This window comes from Schistocerca serialis, chromosome 7 (assembly GCF_023864345.2).
Source record: "Schistocerca serialis cubense isolate TAMUIC-IGC-003099 chromosome 7, iqSchSeri2.2, whole genome shotgun sequence".
Classification (NCBI taxonomy): Eukaryota; Metazoa; Arthropoda; class Insecta; order Orthoptera; family Acrididae; genus Schistocerca; species Schistocerca serialis.
The window spans coordinates 499,980,934-500,007,273 of NC_064644.1; the positions used below are offsets into that span (position 1 = coordinate 499,980,934).

Genomic DNA, 26,340 nt, shown 5'->3' on the forward strand with positions numbered 1-26,340 from the left:
ATAATCCACAAAACACATGAACCCCTGGTAGATTGACGGCTTTATCCACATAAATATGCGGATTTCCCGGTGCCCAGTACACACTGTAATGCCGATTCACGATTCCATTAAGCTTAAATTGTGCCTCGTCACTCCACACTACCTTCGTCACAGATTGTTCGTCATCAATTACCATTTGCTGATACCATTCGCAAAATTGCATTCGGCGATTAGGATCGTCATCATTAATCACATGCAGTAATCTTGGAATGAAAACTTTCCACTTTGCAGCTTTCAGAATTCTTCGTGTACTTGTACTGCTAACCTCTACTTCACGTGCACATTGCATAGCAGACTTCCGTGGAGAATTAACAATCGTTTCCAACATGACAGCCGACAAAGCAGGACTTGTAGCTATACGCTTTCTTCTGATCTTCCTTTGTGAATATCACGAATCGTTCCATGTAATTCAGACTTGTCAGTGATGTGTTTGTTAGAAAGGTTGGCGATTCTATTTCAAACTCCTGCCTCCACTGACGTTGCACTTCAACGGTATAATCAAACTTGGAAAACCACTTCACAATACATTTTCGTTGCTCGAATGTCAGGCGTACCCCAACCATCTTGTTTTCTCAATACCGAGAAGAGAGTACTAACATCTGTTGAGTCAAAGACCGTACTACAACACACTCGTAACGCAAATCGAACGTAAATATCGATATCTCGATAGAACCTGACAAAGAGTGTATAGATTTTTCTGGCGGACTCTCTATAAAACTTGCGGGGCACATGTACGCAGTTAGTCTTCTTATATGTTAGTAGGTACTGCATGTAATGTCAGTGATACTGTCTATGCCGAAAAGTGTGATACTCAGTTCTAAAGTATAAGATAAAATATATTTCTACCGCCGGTCGAAGTGGCCGTGCGGTTCTAGGCGCTGCAGTCTGGAACCGCGAGACCGCTACGGTCGCAGGTTCGAATCCTGCCTCGGGCATGGATGTGTGTGATGTCCTTAGATTAGTTAGGTTTAACTAGTTCTAAGTTCTAGGGGACTAATGACCTCGGAAGTTGAGTCCCATAGTGCTCAGAGCCATATTTCTACCATACAAACAGAATCTGAAATAGAAGGGTCCAAACATTCGCATTTTACCTTCTTACACGAAGTTTGAAAAATCATTATTTTTTGACTAATTGTAGCACCCTTGCTATTGGGTGCAGAAAAAAGTTGTAGATACCGAATCTGTAATCACTTCGTGTTCTTCCTGAAAGGGCCGAGATGCCAAAGAGCTCGGAACATAAGAAACAGATTTTCTGAAAAAACTGAAAAAAAACTCGGAAATTTTCAAAGTTTAATGAATGCAGAAAGTTTATCCAACGTAAATTTAGTTCTCAGAACTTGATTTTCCAATATTTCCAAGCGTATGAACGAGCTGAAAAAATAAAATCTTCTGTCCCACCTTTTTCAGTGTACAGTCCTTTTTCCGACAGTTTGACTAGGCAAGAAGCGCAATGGCAGCACGAGCAATATCAGGCTGTCGTCTTCCTGAATAATAACCGCTACCCGAATGCACAGTCACATTAATGTGACCTCCTGTCAAAAGCCGGAGTAACCACCTTTTGCAGCGCGGACACCTGCGAGACGTGCAGGAAGAGTGTCATTGAAGTACTGGGAGATACCGACAGAATGTGAAACTATCACGACTCCTGTGCCGTGGCCAGCTGAATTAGGTTTCTCGCTTGAGGATCCATCGCAAGAACAGCCCAGTCAAGGTGGACCTACAGATTCTAGACTGTGTTGATATCTGGCGAGTTTGATGGCCAAGAGACTACGGTAAACTCATTCCGGTCCTCTTCGAATCAAACGCGTATGCTGCGAGCTGTGTGGCACGTTGCTTTGCTGTGCTGGTAGATGCCACCGTGCCGAGGAAAAACAAAAGTCATGTGGGTGTGGAAATGCAGCCCAAGCGTACCTGCATGCTTGTGCTGATTAACTTTGCCTTCCAGAACGACGAGATCACTCAGGAAATACCATGGAAACATTCCCCAGGCACTAACGCTCCTTCCTCCAGCTGGGGCCTTTCGGGCGATGTTGGCCGGTGTTTTAGCTCCAGGCGTTTCATGCCCTACACACCAACGGCCGTCTGTAATCTGAAAAAATCACCTTTCGCTATTGTTTGAACGTCCAATTGCGGTACTGGCGTGTAAATTGCAGCCTTCGTCGTCTACGAACAGCAGTCAGCATGGGGGCATGAACAAGGCGTCCTGCAGAAGCCCATATCCAGCGGCCAGTTGTTGAGGAAACACGGTAGGTAGCCCTTTCTTTATCGGGCGGTCAGTTGTTCAAAAGTTGCACCTCTGCTCACCCGTACACTTTCCCACAGCCGTTGTTCACCCCTCACACGTATGGGCCTTGGGGCACCACAGTTTCCTCGGCACCAGTTTTGGATAAAACAGTTATGCCACGCAGGGTATACTTTAATCACGGCGGCATCCGTGCAGTTTACACACTTAGCCGTTTCGAAAGTGATTCCAAGTTAGGCCCGAAAACCAACGATCACGCTTGACATATTCTCCAGAGGTTATGCAGCCACCTGCCGTCTGTGAGTGGTTATTGCACATTGACGTCGAACGTAGGCGGTGGTCTCACTAATAATGTGACTGGAATGTGTACTTCAGCTCTGCCCATATTCTTAATACCTCTTCATTTTCTGCGTCGTCTGATCATTTAATTCACGGAATCGCGCGTAATTACCTACGCAGCTTCTTGAATTCTGGGCCAACATCTTACACACGTATTATACACTACTGACCATTAAAATTGTTATACCAAGAAGAAATGTGACTGGAAAACAAGTATTCATTGAACAAATATATTATACTAGAACTGACATGTCATTACATTTTCACGCAATTTGGGTGCATAGATCCTGAGAAATCAGTACCAAGAACAATCACCTCTGGCCGTAATAACGACCTTGATACGCCTGGGCATTGACTCAAACAGAGCTTGGATGACGTGTACAGGTACAGCTGCCCATGCAGCTTCAACACGATACCACAGTTCATCAACAGTAGTGACTGGCGTATTGTGACGAGCCAGTTGCTCAGTCACCATTGACCAGACGTTTTCAGTTAATGAGAGATCTGGGGATGTGCTAGCCAGGGCAGCAGTCGAACATTTTCTGTATCCAGAAAGGCCCGTACAGGACCTGCAACATGCGGTCGTGCGTTATCCTGCTGAAATGTAGCGTTTCGCAGGGATCGAATGAAGGGTAGAGCCACGGGTCGTAACACATCTCATATGTAACGTCCACTGTTCAAAGTACCGTCAATGCGAACAAGAGGTGACCGGGACGTGTAACCAGTGGCACCCCATACCATCACGCCGGTTGATACGCTAGTATGGCGATGACGAATACACGCTTCCAATGCGCGTTCATCGCGATGTCGCCAAACACGGATGCGACCATCATGAAGCAGTAAACAGAACCTGGATTCATCCGAAAAAATGATGTTTTGCCGTTCGTGCACCCTGGTTCGTCGTTGAGTACACCATCGCAGGCGCTCCTGTCTGTGATGCAGCGTCAAGGGTAACCGCAGCCATGGTCTCCGAGCTGATAGTCCTTGCTGCTGCAAACGTCGTCGAACTGTTCGTGCAGATGATTGTTGTCTTGTAAACGTTGCATCTGTTGACTCAGGGATCGAGACGTGGCTGCACGATCCGTTACAGCCATGCAGATGCCTGTCATCTCGACTGCTAGTGATACGAGACCGTTGGGATCCAGCACGGCGTTCCGTATTACTCTCCTGAACCCACCGATTCCATATTCTGCTGACAGTCATTGGATCTCGACCAACGCGAGCAGCAATGTTGCGATACGATAAACCGCAATCGCGATAAGCTACAATCCGACCTTTATCAAAGTCGGAAACGTGATGGTACGCATTTCTCCTCCTTACACGAGGCATCACAACAACGTTTCACCAGGCAACGCCGGTCAACTGCTGTTTGTGTATGAGAAATCGGTTGGAAACTTTACTCACGTCAGCACGTTGTAGGTGTCGTCACCGGCGCCAGACTTATGTGAATGCTCTGAAAAGCTAAGCATTTGCATAACACAGCATCTTCTTCCCGTCGGTTAAATTTCGCGTCTGTAACACGTCATCTTCGTGGTGTAGCAATTTTAATGGCCAATAGTGTACCTTCCTTGCTGTATCCAGTTACGTAAAGTTGCTCCGTAGTAACAGAATTACTATAATTCCTATACTTTTATCTTCCCCAGTGCTGATTACTACATAGCAGTGACTCGCTACTCTACCGTTATCTAGTACATTCATTTTTATTTGTTGTTCTGTGAAGTCGTATATATGACGTCTGTTCATTCCACGTAATTATACCCCTACGCCCTTTTTACTTTAAGAGGGAAGAGCTATGTCGTCTGATAAGGTTAACCTTTGTTTTATTTTATCCATGTGTTCAATGTGTGTTGTTGTTCATCACCTGCCACTTCGGCGACAATGGACATATCCTACGTTGGAATGTAATTACTGATATTTAAGAAATTATTCTTCTCTCTGGCCCATAGTTCGAGTTATTATGACAACAATCATGCGCAATCGAACTTACTTCTTTCCGAGAAGATGACCCAAAACAAAGGTTCAAAGTAATCAGGGCGTATCTTAGTTACTGTGGTTTCAAAATGCTTCATTCGTAGCAGAACTAGCGATTTCATTTCTGTTTTGTTGTGAAGGCAGTCTACAAGACGTTGCCCGTGTCGAAGTGTTAAAATTTCGGAATCAAATGATCCATGCGCTGCTTGTAAAAATCACAATGGGAAGCAGCATATCGCTTACCCAACATGTGATATTTGTTATTACGTGACTATCAGATACAGTCTACAAAAAATTTTGACCTTATGTAAAGACTACCTACTGATTCTAAAATCATAACAAACGGTAAGTTTTCACCAGTCTGAATTAAATTCAAAAGCAACTACTAGGCACTCTAGTCACGTTATACAGTACCAGGGAAGGATAATTCACTGCACTCCAAATTGCTATAATCTCATATGGGTAAAGAGGTAATTTTCAATCTCTGGAAAAGCAGCCTGGAGCCTTCATTTTGCTGCTAAGATACTGGGAAGCTGGAATTCGACTACGAAAAAAGTGACCTAAGAAATAATTATACAAACCATGATGGAATAATGGTGTATTATTCCCTCCTGAAAAGCAACTGCGTTGTAGAGCTTCCCACTCTTTCCTCAGGTCTGTGAGTTTACGTTGCCACTGTACCACTTATATTGCCGCATCAAGTGGAAACGTTGAAATATGAGTTTTGTTAACACCCATACTTCAAAACTCAGGTACCAATTCCCGTAGTAGTATATGATGTTATCTACAGTACAAATGGCATGTAAAAGATACTACTGGTAGAATATATCATGTTAGTCGTCCACAGTCATCGCTTTGATTTACAGCGCAGTTTCATCGAGTTCTATATCACCCTCACAAAGGCTAGCGCAGAGCTTTATCGGAGCGAAATAACGTTTACAACCAACACACATGTCACCTGTCGACTACTGCCAGTGACAGCATATGTGACAAGAACTGCAATCGTTGGAGCGACACAGAATTTTGCGTTAGGTGGCAGTTTCTTTTCGAATGACGTCCATTGTGTGTCCCGCTGGTGGCTGCGCAATAACATAGTGTTCATAAGAACTACGTAAAATAACTTGCTATCACAAAAACATGGCAAAATGTCACACAACAGAATTTTGTCTAATGTACATATCCACATGCACGCCATTTATCACTGAATGGAAAACAAGAAAATTCGAGAAACTCGCTGTCTGTTTTCCTTCACGCAGTATTCACTGCACCAGAAAATGGACTGAAGTCTCCGCTGGTTCCCTCCCGCGTTAAGACAAATGTCACGATAGTTGAAGTAGTACGCAGATTTTTAGATGACTCTATAGAGTGTGCTATTTAGGACAATACTTATTTATTATAATGGATCCTGTAAAAAATAGCACATCTCTGGTGAATACGAAGACAAAAATAATCTACAAGACTGTGACTCAAGAATAAAAATACACTACAGGCCAATAAAATTGCTACACCACGAAGATGACGTGCTACAGACGCGAAATTTAACCGGAAGGAAGAAGATGCTCTGATATGCAAATGATTAGCTTTTCAGAGCATTTACACAGGGTTGGCACCGGTGGCGACACCTACAACGTGCTGACATGAGGAAAGTCTGCAACTGATTTCTCATACACCAACAGCAGTTGACCGGCGTTGCCTGGTGAAACGTTGTTGTGATGCCTCGTGTAAGGAGGAGAAATGCGTACCATCACGTTTCCGACTTTGATAAATGTGAGATTGTAGCTTATCGCGATTGCGGTTTGCCGTATCGCGACATTGTTGCCCGCGTTGGTCGAGATCCAATCACTGTTAGCAGTGGGTTCAGAAGGGTAATACGGAACGCCGTGCGGGATTCCAACGGTCTCTAGCAAAAATGGCTCTGACCACTATGCGACTTAACTTCTGAGGTCATTGGTGGCCTAGAACTTAGAACTAATTAAACTTAACTAACCTAAGGACATCACACACATCCATGCCCGAGGCAGGATTCGAACCTGCGACCGTAGCGGTCGTTCGGTTCCAGACTGTAGCGCCTAGAACGGTCTCTAGCAGTCGAGGTGACAGGAATCTTATCCGCATGGCTGTAACGGATCGTGCAGCCACGTCTCGATCCCTGAGCCAACAGATGGGGACGTTTGCGAGACAACAACCATCGGCACGAACAGTTTGACGACGTTTGCAGCAGCATGGACTATCAGCTCGGAGACCATGGCTGCGGTTACCCTTGACGCTGCATCACAGACAGGAGCGCCTGCGATGGTGTACTCAACGACGAACCTGGGTGCTCGAATGGCAAAACGTCATTTTTTCGGATGAATCCAGGTTCTGTTTCCAGCATCATGATGGTCGCATCCCTGTTGGGGACATCGCGGTGAACGCACATTGGAAGCGTGTATTCGTCATCGGCATACTGGCGTATCACCCGGCGTGATGGTATGGGGTGCCATTGGTTACACGTCTCGGTCACCTCTTGTTCGCATTGACGGTACTTTGAACAGTGGACGTTACATATGAGATGTGTTACGACCCGTGGCTCTACCCTTCATTCGATCCCTGCGAAACCCTACATTTCACCAGGATAGTGCACGATCTCATGTTTCAAGTCCTGTATGGGCCTTTCTGGATACAGAAAATGTTCGACTGCTGCCGTGGCCAGCACATTCTCCAGATCTCTCACCAACTGAAAACGTCTGGTCAATGGTGGCCGAGCAACTGCCTCGTCACAATGCGCCAGTCACTACTCTTGATGAACTGTGGTATCGTGTTGAAGCTGCAAGGGGCAGATGTACCTGTATATGCCATCCAAGCTCTGTTTGACTCAATGCCCAGGCGTATCAAGGCCGTTATTACGGCCAGGGGTGGTTGTTCTGGATACTGATTTCTCAGGATCTATGCACCCAAATTGCGTGAAAATGTAATGACATGTCAGTGCTAGTATAATATATTTGTCCAATGAATACCCGTTTATCATTTGCATTTCTTCTTGGTGTAGCAATTTTAATGGCCAGTAGTGTAACATTACGCACATACAAGTGACGAATGTACAAGGAAAAAATATATAACCCTTATAGCTGAAAAGAGGAAGTAAAATTCCTACACTAACAGTTTATGAAAAAAATTATCGGCTTCGAAATGATAACATTCCTCCCGATGAACATGTGAACTGGCACCCAGACATCGTGTGTAGTGTTTAAATCATATAGCGTACAATAGAGAACACGAAAGAGATGCTAATTTAAGAAAAAAGATACGGAAAAAGTCAACGATAATATGCCGAAAATGCTCATAAGAGGGACCTATGATCATATGGTAATAAAACGCTCAAATCTTTCTAGACCTCTAACGTCAAAGCCTTTTGTAACAGCCGAAATGCGTCTGGGATAATGAGTGTTAAAACTGCAACATAAAAGCCACTTAATTTCTAAAAGACTGTTAATGCAGCTGCTGGAAAGAACTAATAATCCAAAAAAACTTATTTTAGAATTATTAGTTATCTTTGTTTCCTTCATTAATGCCTTGCGGGAAAATGGAACCAATGTACTCCAAAGAATCAGTGAGTGGCACTTTGGTAAACGAAGAAACGACATCAAAGATGACCAGGATGTCGTTTGGTTCAAGTTTTACTTTCTTCAGCTTCCCAATGAAATGTCTTGAGTCCTTTATGTATGTGTCAGTCTATCCTACGCTTGCCTGGAACAGAGAGGCCAACTGTTTCGCCAGTTTATACGTCGGTGAGTCAGGAGCGCAACAGTCGGTCTTACTGGAACACTATTCTTACGGACGTTTTGGTAATACAAACAGCCGAGGTAGTTGGGGCCCGCCGACAGAAAAGATGCCTCGATTAGCCGTTTCGCATTCCATGTTATCCGATACCTCGGGTCTGCCCTTAGTTTTCGCTATGTCGTCACATCTAACAGGTCACGGACCTACTTCTCATAATCTTCGGTCTTCATTACGACGGTTGCATTTCTCTTCTCGGCAGGCAATGCCAATATATCCTTGTCGGCGTTAAGACTCTTGTTAGCTTGTAACTCTTCTTTTTTATCACGTTGCAAGCTGTCGGGATTAGCCGGCGGAGTATTTTGGCGGTTTCAGTGCGTATTCCCTCAACTCTTTCACATGGAAGGGTACGAATGGCTGCTTCGATATCAGCAATTATATCCCCTGTAGTTATAGTTCTCTGGATGATAGCGAAGTTCCCTACATTTTGAAGGAAAGACTGTTCGTCTTTGGTCAGTCGTCGTTCGGTGAGGCGGACCACTGCCCGTGACATGTCGGGAATCGCCTTGTCCATCTGCTTCCCGCATCTTGTAAAATTTTTCTTCTGTCGCTCAGTGCAGCGGTCGAGTTGGTTCTGCTTGCTCCCGCGAGTCTTACTGTCGGTCTTGGTCCACTCGTCTGCATCTTATTCGTCGATAAAAAATTTACAAAATTTGCTCATCCGTTCTTTCCTAGTATTTACGGTTTTCGGTAACAGAGAGACAGTTACGGAGATTCGTCGGACAACAGGCCGCTCCACTCTATCAACGCAACCGTCGCTGTTAAGGCTATCCTACGACTTCCACTTCGCCGGGAATGGTCTGTACACATTGTTGGTGTATGCTTTGAAGGACAGTAGAAATTTGAAACATGTATACATTTTGTATTCGTTTTAAACGAATGGGAAAGTTGGCACCCCCGTTGTACGTTTCGAACAGGTGAGAGTGCACGGATGTGTTGTTGACGTTTTACTTCCAGTACTATCAGAAGCCTTAAGTTTGATCCGTTTTCGCTTTACGCGACACATGGAAAAGTATAGGGAGTGCAGTTTTCTCATATTTATAACTCTTGCAATATTGCTGACAGAAGTAGAAATATTCTGAATATGGACGTATGAAAATGATAAAATTTTCTCTATCGCCGAGCCATAAGCAGGTTGCACCTGTTCAATATTTCCTCCTGTTGCTCGTCTTATATTAGAAACAGATGTTTACGTAATATAACACAAAATATAAATTATTAAATAGAGAGATCGCAACAATAGGAAACCTGGATTACGTGATGAACTGTTTTTTTTTTTTTTTTATCAGTCTACTGACTGGTTTGATGCGGCCCGCCATGAATTCCTTTCCTGTCCTAACCTCTTCGTCTCAGAGTAGCACTTGCAACCTACGCCCTCAATTATTTGCTTGACGTATTCCAATCTCTGTGTTCCTCTACAGTTTTTGCCCTCTACAGCTCCCTCTAGTACCATACAAGTCGTTCCCTCATGTCTTAGCAGATGTCCTATCATCCTGTCCCTTCTCCTTATCAGTATTTTCCACATATTCCTTTCCTCTCCGATTCTGCGTAGAATTTCGTCATTCCTTACCTTATCAGTCCACCTAATTTTCAACATTCGTCTATAGCACCACATCTCAAATGCTTCGATTCTCTTCTGTTCCGGTTTTCCCACAGTCCATGTTTCACTACCATACAATGCTGTACTCCAGGCGTACATCCTCAGAAATTTCTTCCTCAAATTAAGGCCGGTATTTGATATTAGCAGACTTCTCTTGGCCAGAAATGCCTTTTTTGCCATACCGAGTCTGCTTTTGATGTCCTCCTTGCTCCGTCCGTCATTGGTTATTTTACTGCCTAGGTAGCAGAATTACTTAACTTCATTGACTTCGTGACCATCAATCCTGATGTTAAGTTTCTCGCTGTTCTCATTTCTACTACTTCTCATTACCTTCGTCTTTCTCCGATTTACTCTCAAACCATACTGTGTACTCATTCGACTGTTCATTCCGTTCAGCAGATCATTTAATTCTTCTTCACTTTCACTCAGGATAGCAATGTCATCAGCGAATCGTATCATTGATATCCTTTCACCTTGTATTTTAATTCCACTTCCGAACCTTTCTTTTATTTCCATCATTGCTTCCTCGATGTACAGATCGAAGAGTAGGGGCGAAAGGCTACAGCCTTGTCTTACACCCTTCTTAATACGAGCACTTCGTTTTTGATCGTCCACTCTTATTATTCCCTCTTGGTTGTTGTACATATTGTATATGACCTGTCTCTCCCTATAGCTTATCCCTACTTTTTTCAGAATCTTGAACAGCTTGCACCATTTTATATTGTCGAACGCTTTTTCCAGGATTAACATATTCTGCATAATTATTTTTGTTGTCAGTTGGATTGTAAACCCACACTAAATCAAAAATTTTAATCTAACTGACAAGAAACATATGCGATCAATAACGTAGTACAGATTCAGTTTCTTTTCGATACTAGAAAGTATCTTTCATGCGTGTCTCGTCACGAGCTATTCCATGTGGAACGGAAACTTCTACAAACAGCTGGAAAGTGTCACCATGGTTACTACACTTATTCCAGTGGTGGCCAATTTCTTCATGGAACAATTCGAAGGACAGACACGACGAAGATACCTACGTTGTGTGAAGTCATAGTGAGGGATTGTTCGCTGACTTCCTAAGACACTTGAACAGCCTCCATGTCAACATAAAATTTACCATTGGAGATAGAAAAGGACAAGAAGCTACTAATTCTAGATAACTTGGAGAAATGCATCATAACGTACTGTGCTGTCTTACAACATCTTTATCCACCACTGGTTTCGATCATGGACCATTTTCATAGCGGAAAAATATCTAGTGTGACAACTTCACATGCCATAGTATTATTTAACCAGAAAAGTACACACCACCACTGACTTGAAAACATTAAAATGCTGCTTAACGCCATAATCCCGGCTTAACCAACCGGAAAACATTGAAAACAGGAAAATGTGTAAGTGCAGTTGTTTGTTAACCTACTGCGTGTCGTGCCTGAGCAACGGTGCCGTGCACTTGCTGCTGTTACATGTTTTCCTGTTTTTAATGTTTTCTGCTTGCTTGAGCCGGCATTATTTCGTTAAGTATCATTTTGATGTTTGTAAGTCAGCAGAGGTGTACACTTTTCTCAGTACATAGCATGTATGACATATGAAGTTGCCACAATAGATATTTTTCCACTGTGAAAATAGTCCATGATCGAAACCGCTGGTGAATAAAGATGTTGTGAGACAGCACAGTATGTTATCACTCATTCCTCCAAGTATGCTGATAGTCGTCGGAAAAAAAAAATATATTTCTAGATAAATTGATCACGAGGGATGGTGAAAACCTGGGACAAAGCGTGCTTCGAAAATCAACACACAGGTATCGCTACCTGCAGAAAAGAGGTATAATTAAGAGGTTCGTAACGCGAGCAAGATCAATGTCTGGCTGCAGCACATCAGACGAGAGATCTAACACCTGGACAGCTTTCTGAGGACCAACAGGTACTCTACCAATGACATAAGAGGTACCGCAGAATCAAACACTCGATGAAGTAACATATCGGAAAAAGAAATGTCAGGTACGGCCTTTCTGCCATACTTTCCACGGTGACGGACAGAATCAGCCGTATATTGTGCAAACACTGCGTAAAGACTACTTATAAACCGATAAAGAAGATCAAAAACTGTCTCAGGTTGCAAAAGAGAAAAGCGACCCACTTGCAATATCGGGAATATACCGTATACCATGCATATGTGGAGAAGCCTGCCGCGCGGAGAGGCCGAGCGGTTTGAGGCGCCATGCACGGACTGCGCAGCCTCTCCCGAAGGAGGTTCGAGTCCTCCCTCGGGCGTGGGTGTATGTGTTGTTCTTAGCATAAATTAGCTTAAGTAGTGTGTAAGACTAGGGACCGATGACCTTAGCAGTTTGATCCCCTAGGAATTCACACACATTTAAACATTTTGTGGAGAAGTCTAGGTTGGAATGACTGGACGATAAATCAACTCCAGGATCACTGAAGATAAGCGGCACTGTATGTTGGGGCATGTAGAGAAATTGATTGTGGGAATTGACTGTGGCGGGGGACGCGTTATGCGAGGCCAACCACATAGTGAAAGTCACCGACTTGGAAATTCTTGCTGTAGAGAAGAGCTATTACACCCGCTTGTTCAGGGAAGCTATAAAAATACACAAACATGACAACAGCTTCAATAAGAAAGCAGAAAGCCTCGAAATGAACGGATTCTGGATTCCCGTGCAGCAGACAAGGCGCACCAGGTACAATTGTTCCTCAAAATAAATCAGTGCAGCAAACGATGAAAAGCTTCGAAAAATCAATAAAACTGAGTGCAAAAATAATAAAGAAGAGAGCTAAAAAAACTTTGGAACTTTTATAGGAGAAAAGCAGAGTGGCTTTAACAAGGGGAGACCATCTACAGACAACACATTTCCTTTTAACAAATGATCTTAAAAGAATGTAATTTTACCAGTAATGACACATAGCTTTTATAGATTTTGCCTACGTTTTTGATAACGTTAACAACAGAAAAAAAACCTCTGATGACTTAGTGCGCATACCAGCTGTTAACAATAATGAAAATCACTTATACATAGGGACAAATATAGGACATAGACATATAAATACTAACCAAATTTTAACTTACAACTTTGTGTGATAAAATCTCCATTAGCATCTACCATCTACACTTATTAAAGGTTAACAAAACTGACCTAATGTAAAATTGGAACCACAGTTGGTCCTCCAGGGAACAGGAGAAGATTTACGATAGACACCAGCTGAAATATATGTATAAAGAAAATGTCAGGGTTTCTAAAGAAAAGACATTATGGGGTGATAAAAATCCAAAAAGAACACAAATCGTTTTAGAAGTCAGTTCCTGGGCAAGTGATATCCTTACGCTATCTGGGATGTCGAGTTGGCCACGATATTGATTAACATATGAAATGAAAGTAGCGAAATTTTGAAATATGTGTGAAACGCCAATCACGGCCGTCTCCTCTCCGATCACACATCACGAGCCATGTGTGTTGCCATGGTAGAGTGGCTGTGTATCTTAACTATACAGAGGGCCGTATGACAGGCGCAACCACTTCAGGGATATGTATGTGGAGAGGCAAGACTAAAACATAAAACATTATTCCTGAAGAGGAGGAAAAGTCTCTTCAGCAGTTGCAGCGGCAACGAACTGGGTGATTGACTGACTGGGCTTTGTAACATTAGTCAGCATGGCCTTGTAAACGATTGCGAGGAATGGGGAAACTACAGGTGTTATATATTAGGAGGACATACAACTATCTTTATATAGAGGAGAGAGCTGCACAGAAGCAAACTTCCGACTGAAGACCACAATTAACAGCCACAGGGCCGCGCGGGATTAGCCGAGCGGTCTGGGGCGCTGCAGTCATGGACTGTGCGGCTGGTCCCGGCGGAGGTTCGAGTCCTCCCTCGGGCACGGGTGTGTGTGTTTGTCCTTAGGATAATTTATTTTAAGTAGTGTGTAAGCTTAAGGACTGATGACCTTGGTAGTTAAGTCCCATAAGATTTCACACACATTTGAACATTTCTTGAACAGCCACTGGCACTACTATCTGTTGTAAGCAAAAGAACAGACCAGTCGCGACAAGAGAATGAAGTTTTGTAAAGCTATCGCTCTCCCAGCAGTTCTACAAACTACCGAGTGCTTGTTTCTCACAAAAAAAAAACACTGAGTAGAATGTAGAGCGCACAAATGAAGTATATGAGCAGAACAAGCGTCTGCTTTAGAAACGATCATATACGAAACGAAACTCTGCGTCAAGAACTGTTACTGGACACAACTCAATCTGAAATAAATGATCCGTAACATGTGGCACAAATACGTACAAGGGCGGACAATTTTTTAAATTATTAACCAAATGGAAGAAGAGACAGGGACGAAAAGTTGGAAACCTCTTTGTACATCACTGACATACATCAGGTACACAAACATCACGGAGACTGGCTGCAGGTTTGGTCTTTTCCGCCCACATAATAACGAATCACTGTGCGCACTTCTTAGTGGATATAATTTTTGCTTTGTTACTCAAGGCGTGAGGTTTTTAAATGTCAGGCTTCTACATTTGAATTGCTGCAAGATACCTACTGGAATGCGGTAAATGGCTTTATGTTTGTTCTTTCTAGTGCTGCAAGAAAAACTGCCCTCGAATATACACGTCCGGTATAGCCAGGTTACTTAAAAGAACTTGGTCTGACTGCTTCCTACAAAAGAGAGAAATGAGACGCTTGATCAGGTTTCGCGTTAACTTTCATTGTTCTTCGATAATGAATTCTTTTCTTTGCCAACAAATCTCTCTGCTGAAAAATAAAACAAAACACGAATCTTATTGCATAGATTATTACCATATCAGATACTTTATTAATTGAGTACGATGTTTTTATTTTCTTTGTGGTTATGTTATTAAGGAAGGGGCAAATTCGAAGCTAATGCAGAAAATACCATAGACAGCATTTAGAAATATGTATTTGGTGACTCGGTCTGACGGCGTGTCTAACCACAGCTACAGACATTTCCGCACAAGATGCGTAAATTATATTCTTGCGAAGCCTAGTTTACACCGAAGATAAAACGACCAAACGAGCAAGAGCGAATGAGGATTCTCTATGGTGTAGGCGGTAGGCAAGCGCGAGCCAACTGCATTCGGTCGTGCTGTCGGTCTTTTAGCAAACCTTCAAAGAAGTTCGCTTCCTCTCCAGTTCGGCGCTAGCAGAACAGAAAACTTTCGTCTTCCGTCTCGTCTGCTTTGCTTGTTGATTTCAGATGCGTGAGCGACAGAATGGTCAGATGAGAACGGAATGTGGCTGACAAAAGAAAGTAGCATATTAAATGCCCCGAGGATCCGTGAGAGCAATAGCACAAATGCTGACAGAAAAAAAATACCATCGGTAGAAAACTGCTGGAGTACTGGAGACGTGAGAAAGGCAATAAGTTCATTAGATGCTTGCATCAGTCTTGAACGGAGTGAGAAAGCACAAACTTTATATTTCTCTTCGCTAATAGTACAATAAATTTCTTTTAAGGTAAGCAAGTGAGAATGTGTATAAGGCTGACTAAAATAAAAATATACGAAGCACCTAATCATGCTCTTTGCTGACGCTCAGGGATCTGTAATCACACGGTTCATATAGTACTTTTGTGTTAGAGCTGTTTTCTGATAAATAAAACTGGTTTATTAGGAAACAACCTATCTGCCCTCAAACTGTATATTCGATATTATTAAGTAGACTACGTGACAGGTCGTATAAATTTTATATTGCATTAGCCCTACTTTACTGTCATTATCTTCATTTCATGTACTTTAATAAAATCCTTGAAGCACTTGGCATATGTCGCTGCATACATCAGGAAGTATCTGAGTTGCAGCAGTTACTGGAAAGTCTAACAATCACTAACATAAATATCTACCGTCACTAACGACCAGAGTATGAGTGCTGGTATTTTTTGAGGTTACATTGATCGTAATTAATTAGTGTTCTGCTTTTAAAATTCGTCCTCGGTTGTATTGAAAGATGGCAAAAAGCTTCAAACCGATATATGTGCAAAGTAAGTAATGCTAAGGAAAACTGGAGCTACAATTCAGCATTAAAGTGCAATACCTTTACGCATTTCCAGTTTACGCATAAATTTGGATACCTAAATTCTTCTGTCCCTACGCTATTTTGCTTGCTTCATCAAAAACACTCCACTCGCCATGAAAGGTAATTCTCTTTGAATATCAAAGATTTACACCATGGCTCTAGCCGTACAGGGTGTCCCAGGAGGAATGATCGGTTTTCAGGGATATGACAGGACCGATCATTCGAAGCGAAAAATTAGGTTAAACATAAGCTGTAAAACGCATATCTTAAGAGCTATGAGCACTTCTTCATCTTAGATACTGTCAAACATATCTCTTCTCCCTAACAAATGTTCGTAGTTCTTGTGATACGAATAATGGAGACCATGTTTAATACACATTATGTTCTTCTTTTGTCCCTTAACATGGAAAGCAAAGAGCTTGCAGTAGAAGAGATTTGTCTCACATTACCACAAATGAATAAGTGCTCATAGCTCGTAAGATATGCATTTTAGAGTCTATGCTTCCTGGGGCGCAATGTATAGTGCTGTATCATGTGTGCCGATGATTAGCGCCAATATAAAATAACCCAGCGTTCTTGTGTTACACTCGTTACCTCGTTATTACGTATCCTCTTCCGTTCTCTCGTGTAAAGCAGAATAAATGGTCAGATTCGCACTTTACATGTGACCTCTTACAAGTCGCAGTGAGAAGGTGAAGATGACACCTAACGTAAATCGACAGTTATGAGAACATTTGCCTATCAATATGTAATGCAATAATGGATGATAGTCAATGGACGGTAATTAACACACCATTCCTATACAATGCATGTCTTTGAGCGGAAAGCAGAACAGGGAACAAGAGTTGAGTCGCTTTTAGTTTTCAAAAGCCAGCTCCACAACGCCTAGCGAAACCACGCTGCGGGAGTTACGCCGGCGACCACTTAAAGGGGTGGCAGGGAAGAGGACAGCGACCACGGGCCAGGTGATTCAAGCTGGAGGGCCGCCTGTAGCGAGGGCATCGGTACAAGAGCAGAGAAGAAGCTTTAGGAAACTGCGTTTCGAAATTCCAATGGTATACGAACAAAAGCAAGTGACACATTTCCATCTACTGAGTGCAACACACGGAAAGGTCAGTGTACTTTAGGCGTCTATAACGGGCACAAAACGTCTGATTGGCGAAAACTCACTAGGAAGTAGAAAACTACTGAAGTTTCGACGCAGTTTGATAGAAGAGACCTTGCGACTGGTAAAGGGCGTTTCTACAAAATAAGAGGAACACTCCTATTGGTAAAAAAAAGACGTGACGTGAAAAAGGAACCCCAGTGGAATGAGGCAGTCCTGCCATGAGAGGTCAAGAGAGAAATTTTCGTGGTGGACTCTTCTCTTAACTGGCGTCGAGTGCAGAACGGAGCAAACGCTCCGTACGATGCAGAGAAGAAATTGGTGTGGACACTGCGTTCACAGAGGCAGCACTCCAGCTAAAATTAGCTGCAGCAATATTTGGCTCCAACTGTGGAGAAACGAACCGGCCAAATTAGATAATTGTTCTTGCGAGAACTGAGAGGGCACTATAATATGCACGCTGCTCCAACCATGCGCGTATATATCGCCACATAATAAGACTAGGGCTGAGTACATGTTTTCTCACATAACGAGAAACATAGGGAAAGTTTCTGCTGGAAAGTTCAGCAAAGGCCAGATTAGTTTTGTAGGAATTTCAGTGGGAGAGAGCGGCGTTGCAGACAGCAGCACGTCGCAGCTTAAGGTAAATACCGCATACAGAGACGTAAGCTTTGTTGGTTCACCAGCTTGCGCCTACTGTAAACTCGAGTGGCCTTGGGTAATCTTGCGCTCAAATTTGTCACTTGACTAACCATCCACCGTAAACTTGAGTGTCGTCCTAAATAGTACCAAACTTTGAACCGGAATCGGACGATTTTTGCAGTACTGACTAACATCATAATGTATGTGTAGGAGCAATACTGTAAAGAAACGTCTAATTAAACTTTCATATTATTGTGCTTAGGATTAATGTAAAGAAACTTCCAATTAAACTTTCATAATATTGTGCTTAAGATCAATGTTTTTTCAGAGAGTTAATATTTAACATTGTTATGTATAAACTTATTTCACTTTATGATGTTGGCAAGATGCATTATCCATTGCACTGTTTTTATGTTGCCGAGTTGAAAACTGTGTGAAAAGCTGTAATTTGGTGAGAAATATTGCGAAATTAAACTTGTCATTTCTCCTCAAACAGTGTTCTCAGTTCAAGAATAAGCAAGCAATAACAAAACCCCCGAAACCTTACAAACGTTTATTCGCAGCAGAATGTATCTGAGATATAGCAGCTACTAAGATGTGACATAATAACTAGTGTTGATGTCTCCACTTCAAATGGTTCAAATGGCCCTGAGCACTATGGGACCCCAACTTCTAAGGTCATCAGTCCCCTAGAACTTAGAACTACTTAAACCTAACTAACCTAAAGACATCACACACAGCAATGCCCGAGGCAGGATTCGAACCTGCGACCGTAGCGGTCGCGCGGTTCCAGACTGTAGCGCCTAGAACCACTCGGCCACAGCGGCCGGCTGATGTCTCCACTGTTTAACTGTCTCCCAATGTCTGCTGCGCTGTAAACCGGGTATGCGACGTCCTAACCACCTTACAGAAGTACCCCTAGCGGCGCAGCGGACAGCTGTGTACTCACTGGTGCCTGCGTAGAAGACGCTGTAGACGCCGGCAGGTGCCAACTCAGCCTTCAGGCGGTCCACAACGACCGTGGTGAACACCTCGTCCCGCTTGTAGAACACCGGCTTGCCGTACTCATGGCCCACGGCAGAGTCCATCAGCGGGTGCGATCGGATGAAGTTGAGCACCGTGTCTGCGCGAAAACGAGCAAAATAATTAAAAAGTCAATTATTTCAGGATCACAAATAAATGCTGAGGAAACAAATCTTTACTAAATACCGGCATCCATCATCGGCTCATCACTACGTACAGTAATAATATCCTTCACAACATCTTGTAAGGCAACGTTCTCACTTCAGCATCAAATAAAATGAAAATCATCCTATGTCACCACAGTCAGCGGTCAAAGGTATTCCACAGTCAACAATAAAACTCACTGATACATTTAGTTACTGGGTGTATATTGTCATCATAAATTCCATTCATCTGTGTATACTAAATTCTGACAATCCTAAAAAGGAGTTAATTTATTTCCTCAATAGCTCTCGGAGGTTCGTAAATATGATTTTTTTAATATTTACAAGCTGTGGGGCAACTCCTGTACAAAATATTAAAGATTACTTGCACCACAATCGGTATATCGGCTACATTCTAGATCGTCGTCTCAAAAACAACGGTACATTTAATGGTTACCACACTTAGCTAGGCGAGAAGCAGAGTCCGTGTGGATACACACAGTTTTTATTGTTAAATGCGCAAGAGAAATATGGTCTCACTGGTGCTGGCACAAATGTGAGGAAACACGTTTACGTGAAGAATTTGAAAACAGGAAGAGCCTCATCTAATATTACTATAACATGAACAATACATCGAAAAATCACAAAAAATGTTATCTAGAAATTGAAGAAAGAAGTTGGAACTGTAGGACACGACAATGGATGATGTCATATTCAAAGGTAGTAACATTATCATACAACGATAAAATATGAGGGTCACTCCAAAAGAAATTTACACTGTTTTTTTAAATCCATCTGTTATTCTACATGTTTGAAAGTTTTACAGTGTGTAGATACATCCTTTAGGAACAATATTTTCATTTCTCCACATCCCTCTCAACTGACGTACGCCATCTTAGAACCAGCGCCTGTATACCCGCACAATAAAATTCTGGACCAACCTGTTAGAGCCACTGTTTGGCAGCGTGCACAAGGGAGTCATCATCTTCAAACCTTGTTCCACGAAGAGAGTCAGTTTCGCAAAGAGATGAAAGTCACATGAAGCCAGGTCAGGACTGTAAGGCGTGTGTTACAGTGTTGTCCATCCGAATTTTGTGATCGCTTCCATGGTTTTTTGACTGACATGTGGCCGAGCATTGTCGGGCAACAGCAAAACATCCTGCTTTTGCCGATGTGGTCGAACACGGGTGAAGTTTCTTCAGTCTCGTCACATATGCGTCAGAATTTATGGTGGTTCCACTTGGCATGATGTCCACGAGCAATCTAAAAACACCGCAGCCATAACTTTTCCAACAAAAGGTGTGGTTTTGAATTTATTTTTCTTGGGTGGATTTGCATGATGCCACTCCATTGATTGCCTCTTCGTCTCTTGTGAAAAATGATGGAGCCATGTTTCATCGCCTGTCACAATTCTCCCAAGAAATTCGTTTCCACCACACTCGTACTGTTCCAGAAATTCGTTGCACACGTTTTCTTGTTTCCTTGTGAGCCAGTGTCAACATCCTGGGAACCCACCTGGCACAAACCTTTTTTAACGCCAATACTTTCAGTATTCTGCAAACACTTCCTTCCCCTACCCCAACGTAGCGTGACAATTCGTTCACTGTCACCAATTCGTTAAATCTCTGCACATTGCCTGGAGTGTGTGCAGTACGAGGCCTGCCACTGGGAGGACAATCCTCAATATTGCCGTGCCTGCTTTCATCACGTAACCTGCTTGCCCACCGACTAACTGTACTGCGATCGACCGCAGCATCTCCATACACCTTTTTCAACCCCCTGTGGATGTTTCCCACTGTCTCGTTTTCACAGCACAGGAATTCTATGACAGCACGTTGCTTCTGACGAACGTCAAGTGTAGCAGCCATCTTGAAGACATGCTGTGACGGCGCCACTCACGAGAACAGGTTGAACTAAGTTTGAAAACAAGCAGGAAGGATGTGTCTACACACTGTATAACTTTCATACATGCAGAATGATAACTGTATTTTTATAAAAATAGTGTGCATTTCTTTTGCAGTGACCCTCGTAGATATAAAAGCTTGAACGAGCAACGCACTGAGGAAGTATGATGCTATTTAGAGGTTATGAAATTAATTTTCAATTAACGCAACATGCGGACCATTCACGAATGAGTTGATATAACTGCAAAAAGAAAATTGTTTTTAACAGACATAAGTATGTACCTTTTACATTATATGGGGATAACTTTGTGTTCCGTCTGTCTGTCCGACTGTTAAGACCGTTTTCCTCAGGAATGGATAGAGGTATCAAGCTGAAATTTTTCAGAAATAATAGGGCCTACGGTCCCATGGCGGTGTAAGAAAATTAAGCTTCCAAGTCAAGGCAGTCAAAAGATACGACCATTTATGTCACGTATTTTGATACTCACAGACTCACTCGTCCAAATATATAGATGAATGAACTGCACTGCGCAACACAATTAAAGGGTAACTTTCTCGAAGCTGCGTAGTTGTCTCCCGTTGTCACGCATAACCTTGAAATTCGGCTCAAAGGTGCCTACAACCTTCCTTTTGTAATGGAAAAAAAAAACGCCCTGCGACGTAGCCATCGGACTCGGCGGTGCTTCAAACAGCAAAGTGTCGATTGGCACAAACTTCTGACCAACGGCACCGTGGGCGTGTCACACTATGGGAAGGTCGTCACGCCCCCTTTTTACCCACATTCAGCCCTTGTTTTGACACCTCTGCGACGGAGGTGAGCACCGCACGGCCCAGCGCTGAAATCACGCGATTTTCTTGTAGGTGGCTGAGCAAAAAATTTCAGACACGAAAACACCTCAGGGGATGGCCTGAGGTGCGTTAGTGAAACCACCCCTTTCCTTGGGGCGATCATTTACACACATTTCGCGGTCGTAAACGACAGTTCGCAATGTGATAGCCAACTGATCGGCGTTCTTGACAACCTTTGATACTGTTGACAGCCCCCTCCCCTCATTCCCCTCCCCCCCCCCCCCTCCGCCCATCATCACCACCGAACGGTTCAACCCTTCTCTAAGGACATCGTGCGCAAGGAAACCCATTGAGCGTGATCGCTCCTATTTGGAATGCAGTGTGACTGTAATTTTTCCTCTGGTATACAGGGTGGAACCATTAGGACCCGTTCAGAACATACTACCATACTGATTCTGCTGTAGTTACAATCGCTGTTGCGATTCGTGTGGCGCTCTGAGCGCCCGCCACGCCTGACTTGAGCAATTTTAAATAAAGATGACTGTTATCGCTGAAACAGCAGGTATCCGATTGTATCGTCTTTTCTTCGTCACCACTTTAACCTGACTGATAAAACCGTTCAAAATAACCGATTTTCGGTTTTGTTGCTAGTATTTCCGTTAGTAAAATAATGTAGACATCAAACAGACAATGAAAAATTCTAATACTCTTTCAGAAATTAGCATTATACATTTCAAGATACCCGTACTAAAATGTCAAATAAAATATGTAAATAAAAGAAAAATTAGTCTGTGTACTGTTCACTGCTTTTCTCGAAAAGTAACGAAGGGTTGAATAGTGAAGGGTTGAATACTACAAAAATTCACCAGCATTCCCCTATTGCTTCTAATTTTTTGAACCTCTGCTGAGAACTTCTGTTGTAATCGAGGATCACAGAATTATTGGGGCATTAGGAATAGTCAATACTAAAGGATGAAAGCTGAGGTTGAACAACTCTATTTTTCGTCTTGTGTTGTCTGTTTCTCAAGGGCTACAAGTAGATAAAGGCATACTATGTGGCCACAGACAGCAGATCGGCTACTTTCTGTTTTTATTATAAACAGTGAATCAGCTGTTACATTTTTAATTTGTCACTGTTTCCTTAATTTCCTTTTCCTTTTATTATTTCAGTGAAATGGCAGACAAGTAATAAGATTTGGTGTAAAATTTATGGCTTTCTCGTCTTTAATCATTTCTAACGGAAAAACCGGTTTGTACTCAAATATATTTGCTTTTTCACAGAAATTCGAATACAGTTGATTTTTTATTACAAAACTAAAAATGCTCTTTCAAAAAATTCAAATGAACGATTTACATAGAATTTCTAAACAGAACATTTAAAAAATTTCAGTAATGAATAAATTCACTGGCCAATATTTATTGTCCGTCATTTTGTAAATAGCTATTCTGTAATGCCTTGACCTGTAAATCGACTTCCTTCATCAGGGACAATATCATTTGAATATAGTACTAAACCTTCAGCAAGCCACAGAATTTCCTACCAATGATAAACATTTTTGAGGTTGAAATGACAAATATGGCATACACCTTCTATTCTGGTAAAATAAATAAATAAATAAATATGTAAGGCTCACTGATTCTGAATAGTGAAATATGCTGAAAGTAGTGATCCCGTTTCGCTCGGAAACAAACTTCAGGCTCTGCGAGGACACTCTTGCCTGCTTCCTGATTGTAACGGCGATGACCAAAGGGGGTTGTTCTGACCTCCGCGCTTCAGCAAAGTTGAATGTTACCGATTTTGTTCAAGTATTTATTTACCTCCAATTTGTAACGGCTTTGCTTGCAATGAGAAGGTTTGTGTACATATTTTTAAACCATGGATATGATAGCATAAGACAGTACAGCAGAGAGCTCTGTAATACTTTTGCATTTGTGTCTTTAAGGTTGCGTAGAAGCTTTTGTCATACGACGTGGATTCACCTTGTTTACAAATGTGAATTCTTAATGCATTTTCACTAGTGGAATAACAAGACCTCCTGTAATTTACAGATTTCCAGAAATCATATTTACAGCATCGTCGAGACGAATTAAAATACGCAATGTTTCTGCACGCCACACGACCGCATGTGCACTACTGCCTCAGCGCTGCTGTGCCGATTCTTTAGTCGCGTGTTTGTTGCTCGTTACTAACTGTCGGCGTTGTTACTAAAATAGCACTAATAGCGTTTCCCATTTTCTATAATAATCCAGTATTTTAAGGTCATGTAAAGTTCGCGAAAAAATATTACTTTACAAAAATTATTAATTTAAAGTTCAAAAATTTTAGCACTACTGCTATCGCAAATTCATATACCAGTTTTTTCACCCAGTTATTTATAAAAAATGAAAGTACTTGCTATAACAGAGACAAAAAATGAACTAAAAGTACCAGTTATTCAGAACTAAAATACTTGTATCGGTTGTAACCGGTCGGTTTTTTGCACCCCCAGTTTCAAATAGCGACGAGCAAGGCGGTAATGCGACAGGTACCCTGTTACACAAGACTTCATGCACACATGACGATATTTTGATGTTACACGCCGTATCGAATATGAAAGAGTTGTCTGTCATCTTCCGCGATCGTCTGGGTAACCACATACAAGGCGAACATGACGTTATAAACGATAACATTCTTCTCAAATAGAAAGAACAGGATATTACGCTCTTTCTTCAGTGCAGGATTCGCTAACCTCGAAGCTACGTCGTTTATAAATGGGTCGGCTGTGGATAAGGAAGAAATTAAAGTCTTAGCAAGAACTCACTCCGAAACTTACCGATAAGTGTTGTACTACTTTTTCTAATATGGCTTCATCTTTCCGGAAAGTGAAGCGACTCATTGATTTACAAGAAATAAAAAAAAAATGCTGAAACCAGCCAGCGTTGAATCCAATAAAGGATACTTTCAACAGTGTTCATTAACGTGTCTCAACAAAATAAGCTTCTTTTCAGAAATTCTGAGAACTAGTTTCAGCAGTTGGTCTGTAATTAGAAAGGGTGGGCTGCTAATCCTGCAGCTACTAATTAAAGGAGCAGCTCGCTTATCTTACATCGAATGAATAAACGCTTTTTCAAAACGCCAACACGTTGAGGATTCCTCCAGAACGAGTCGATATTTGTAAAATCTCTTGTAATGAAATGAATAAAAGCGTAATTTTGTTTGTCAAAGATGTACTTTGATTGCAGATGTTAGCTTGGAGAAGATGGGTCCTGGAAGACCTAGCTCGTGAATTGTCTTTTATACACTTCGTAGATGACTAAGTTACCTTTTAATGTTGTTGCAGATGTATTAGTATTTTCTGTGCTTTTTATCCTGAATGAATCAACACATTTCTTTGCATTTGCGTGTTTCATGCTTAATTTGTAAATTATTGACAATGTCAACTCACACCTGTGAGAGAGAGAGTGCGCACACTCTGTACACAGCATCGAATAATGCAGAAAGAATATACTTCTTTTAGCTTAATAACGAACCCCATACCTTTTAGAAAAGCGAAGGAAAAAAATCGGATATGGCAGGGCACGAACCACCTTCATTTGTACACTACATTATTACCACCATACAACGGTGAACTAGAGGAATTCCTCCCTTTGTACTGTAACTAATACCGCACGAACGCATCAACAGCCAATAAGTCATCATGTGATTTTTAAGTACGAGGGTGAGTCAAATGAAAACCTTAAAAATTTTTTTAAATATTATTTATTGTGCAAAAGTGGTACGCTCAATGCAAGTCCTCCAGCGCTTACAAAGTGCATAAATTCCTTTAGAAAAAAATTATTTCGGTAGCCATCGCAACCACTCATGCACCGCGTTGCGTACCTTTTCATCAGAACGGAACTTCCTTCCTCCCATTGCGTCTTTGAGTGGTCCAAACATATGGAAATCACTTGGGGCAAGGTCTGCTGAGTATGGTGGATGAGGAAGACACTCCAAATGCAGGTTTGTGATTGTTGCAACTGTTGTACGGGCAGTGTGGGTCTTTGCATTGTCAGGCTGCGATAGGACACCTGCTAACAGCAATCCACGTCGCTTTGATTTGATTGCAGATTGCAGATGATTTTTTAGGAGATCTGTGTATCATGCACTGGTGAAAGTGGTCCCTCTAGGCATGTAATGGTCCAAAATGACGCCTCTTTCGTCCTAAAAGAGAGTCAGCATAACCTTCCCTGCTGATGGTTCTGTTCGAAACTTCTTTGGTTTTGGTGATGAGGAATGGCGCGATTCCTTGCTCGCTCTCTTCGTTTCCGGATGGTGTAAGTGAACCCAGGTTTCGTCCCCAGTAACGATTCTTGCAAGGAACGCATCACCTTCTCGTTCAAAGCGCCGAAGAAGTTCTTCACAAGCATCAACACGTCGTTCTCTTATTTAAGAAGTCAGCTGCCGTGGCACCCATCTTGCAGACACTTTCTGAAACTGGAGCACATCATGCACAATGTGGTGTGCTGACCCATGACTAATCTGTAAACATGCTGCAATGTCATTCAGTGTCACTCGGCGGTTTTCCTTCACTGTGGCTTCAACTTCTGCAATGTTCTGTGGAATCACAACTCGTGCCAGACCTGGACGAGGAGCATCTTCCACTGAAGTCACACGATTTGCGAACTTCCTACTCCATTCGAAGACTTGCT

The 26,340-nt window shown here is 42.3% G+C and overlaps 1 protein-coding gene across 2 annotated transcripts in view; it reads right to left on the minus strand.

The window, feature by feature from the left end:
• LOC126412375 (semaphorin-2A-like) overlaps positions 1-26,340 on the minus strand; it is a 1,156,194-nt gene that overhangs the window by 104,083 nt on the left and 1,025,771 nt on the right. For both annotated transcript variants that reach the window (XM_050081946.1, XM_050081945.1), the window contains one exon: positions 18,763-18,936. In XM_050081946.1, the coding sequence (XP_049937903.1) occupies positions 18,763-18,936 (174 nt within the window). The remainder of the gene's footprint in view (positions 1-18,762; positions 18,937-26,340) is intronic.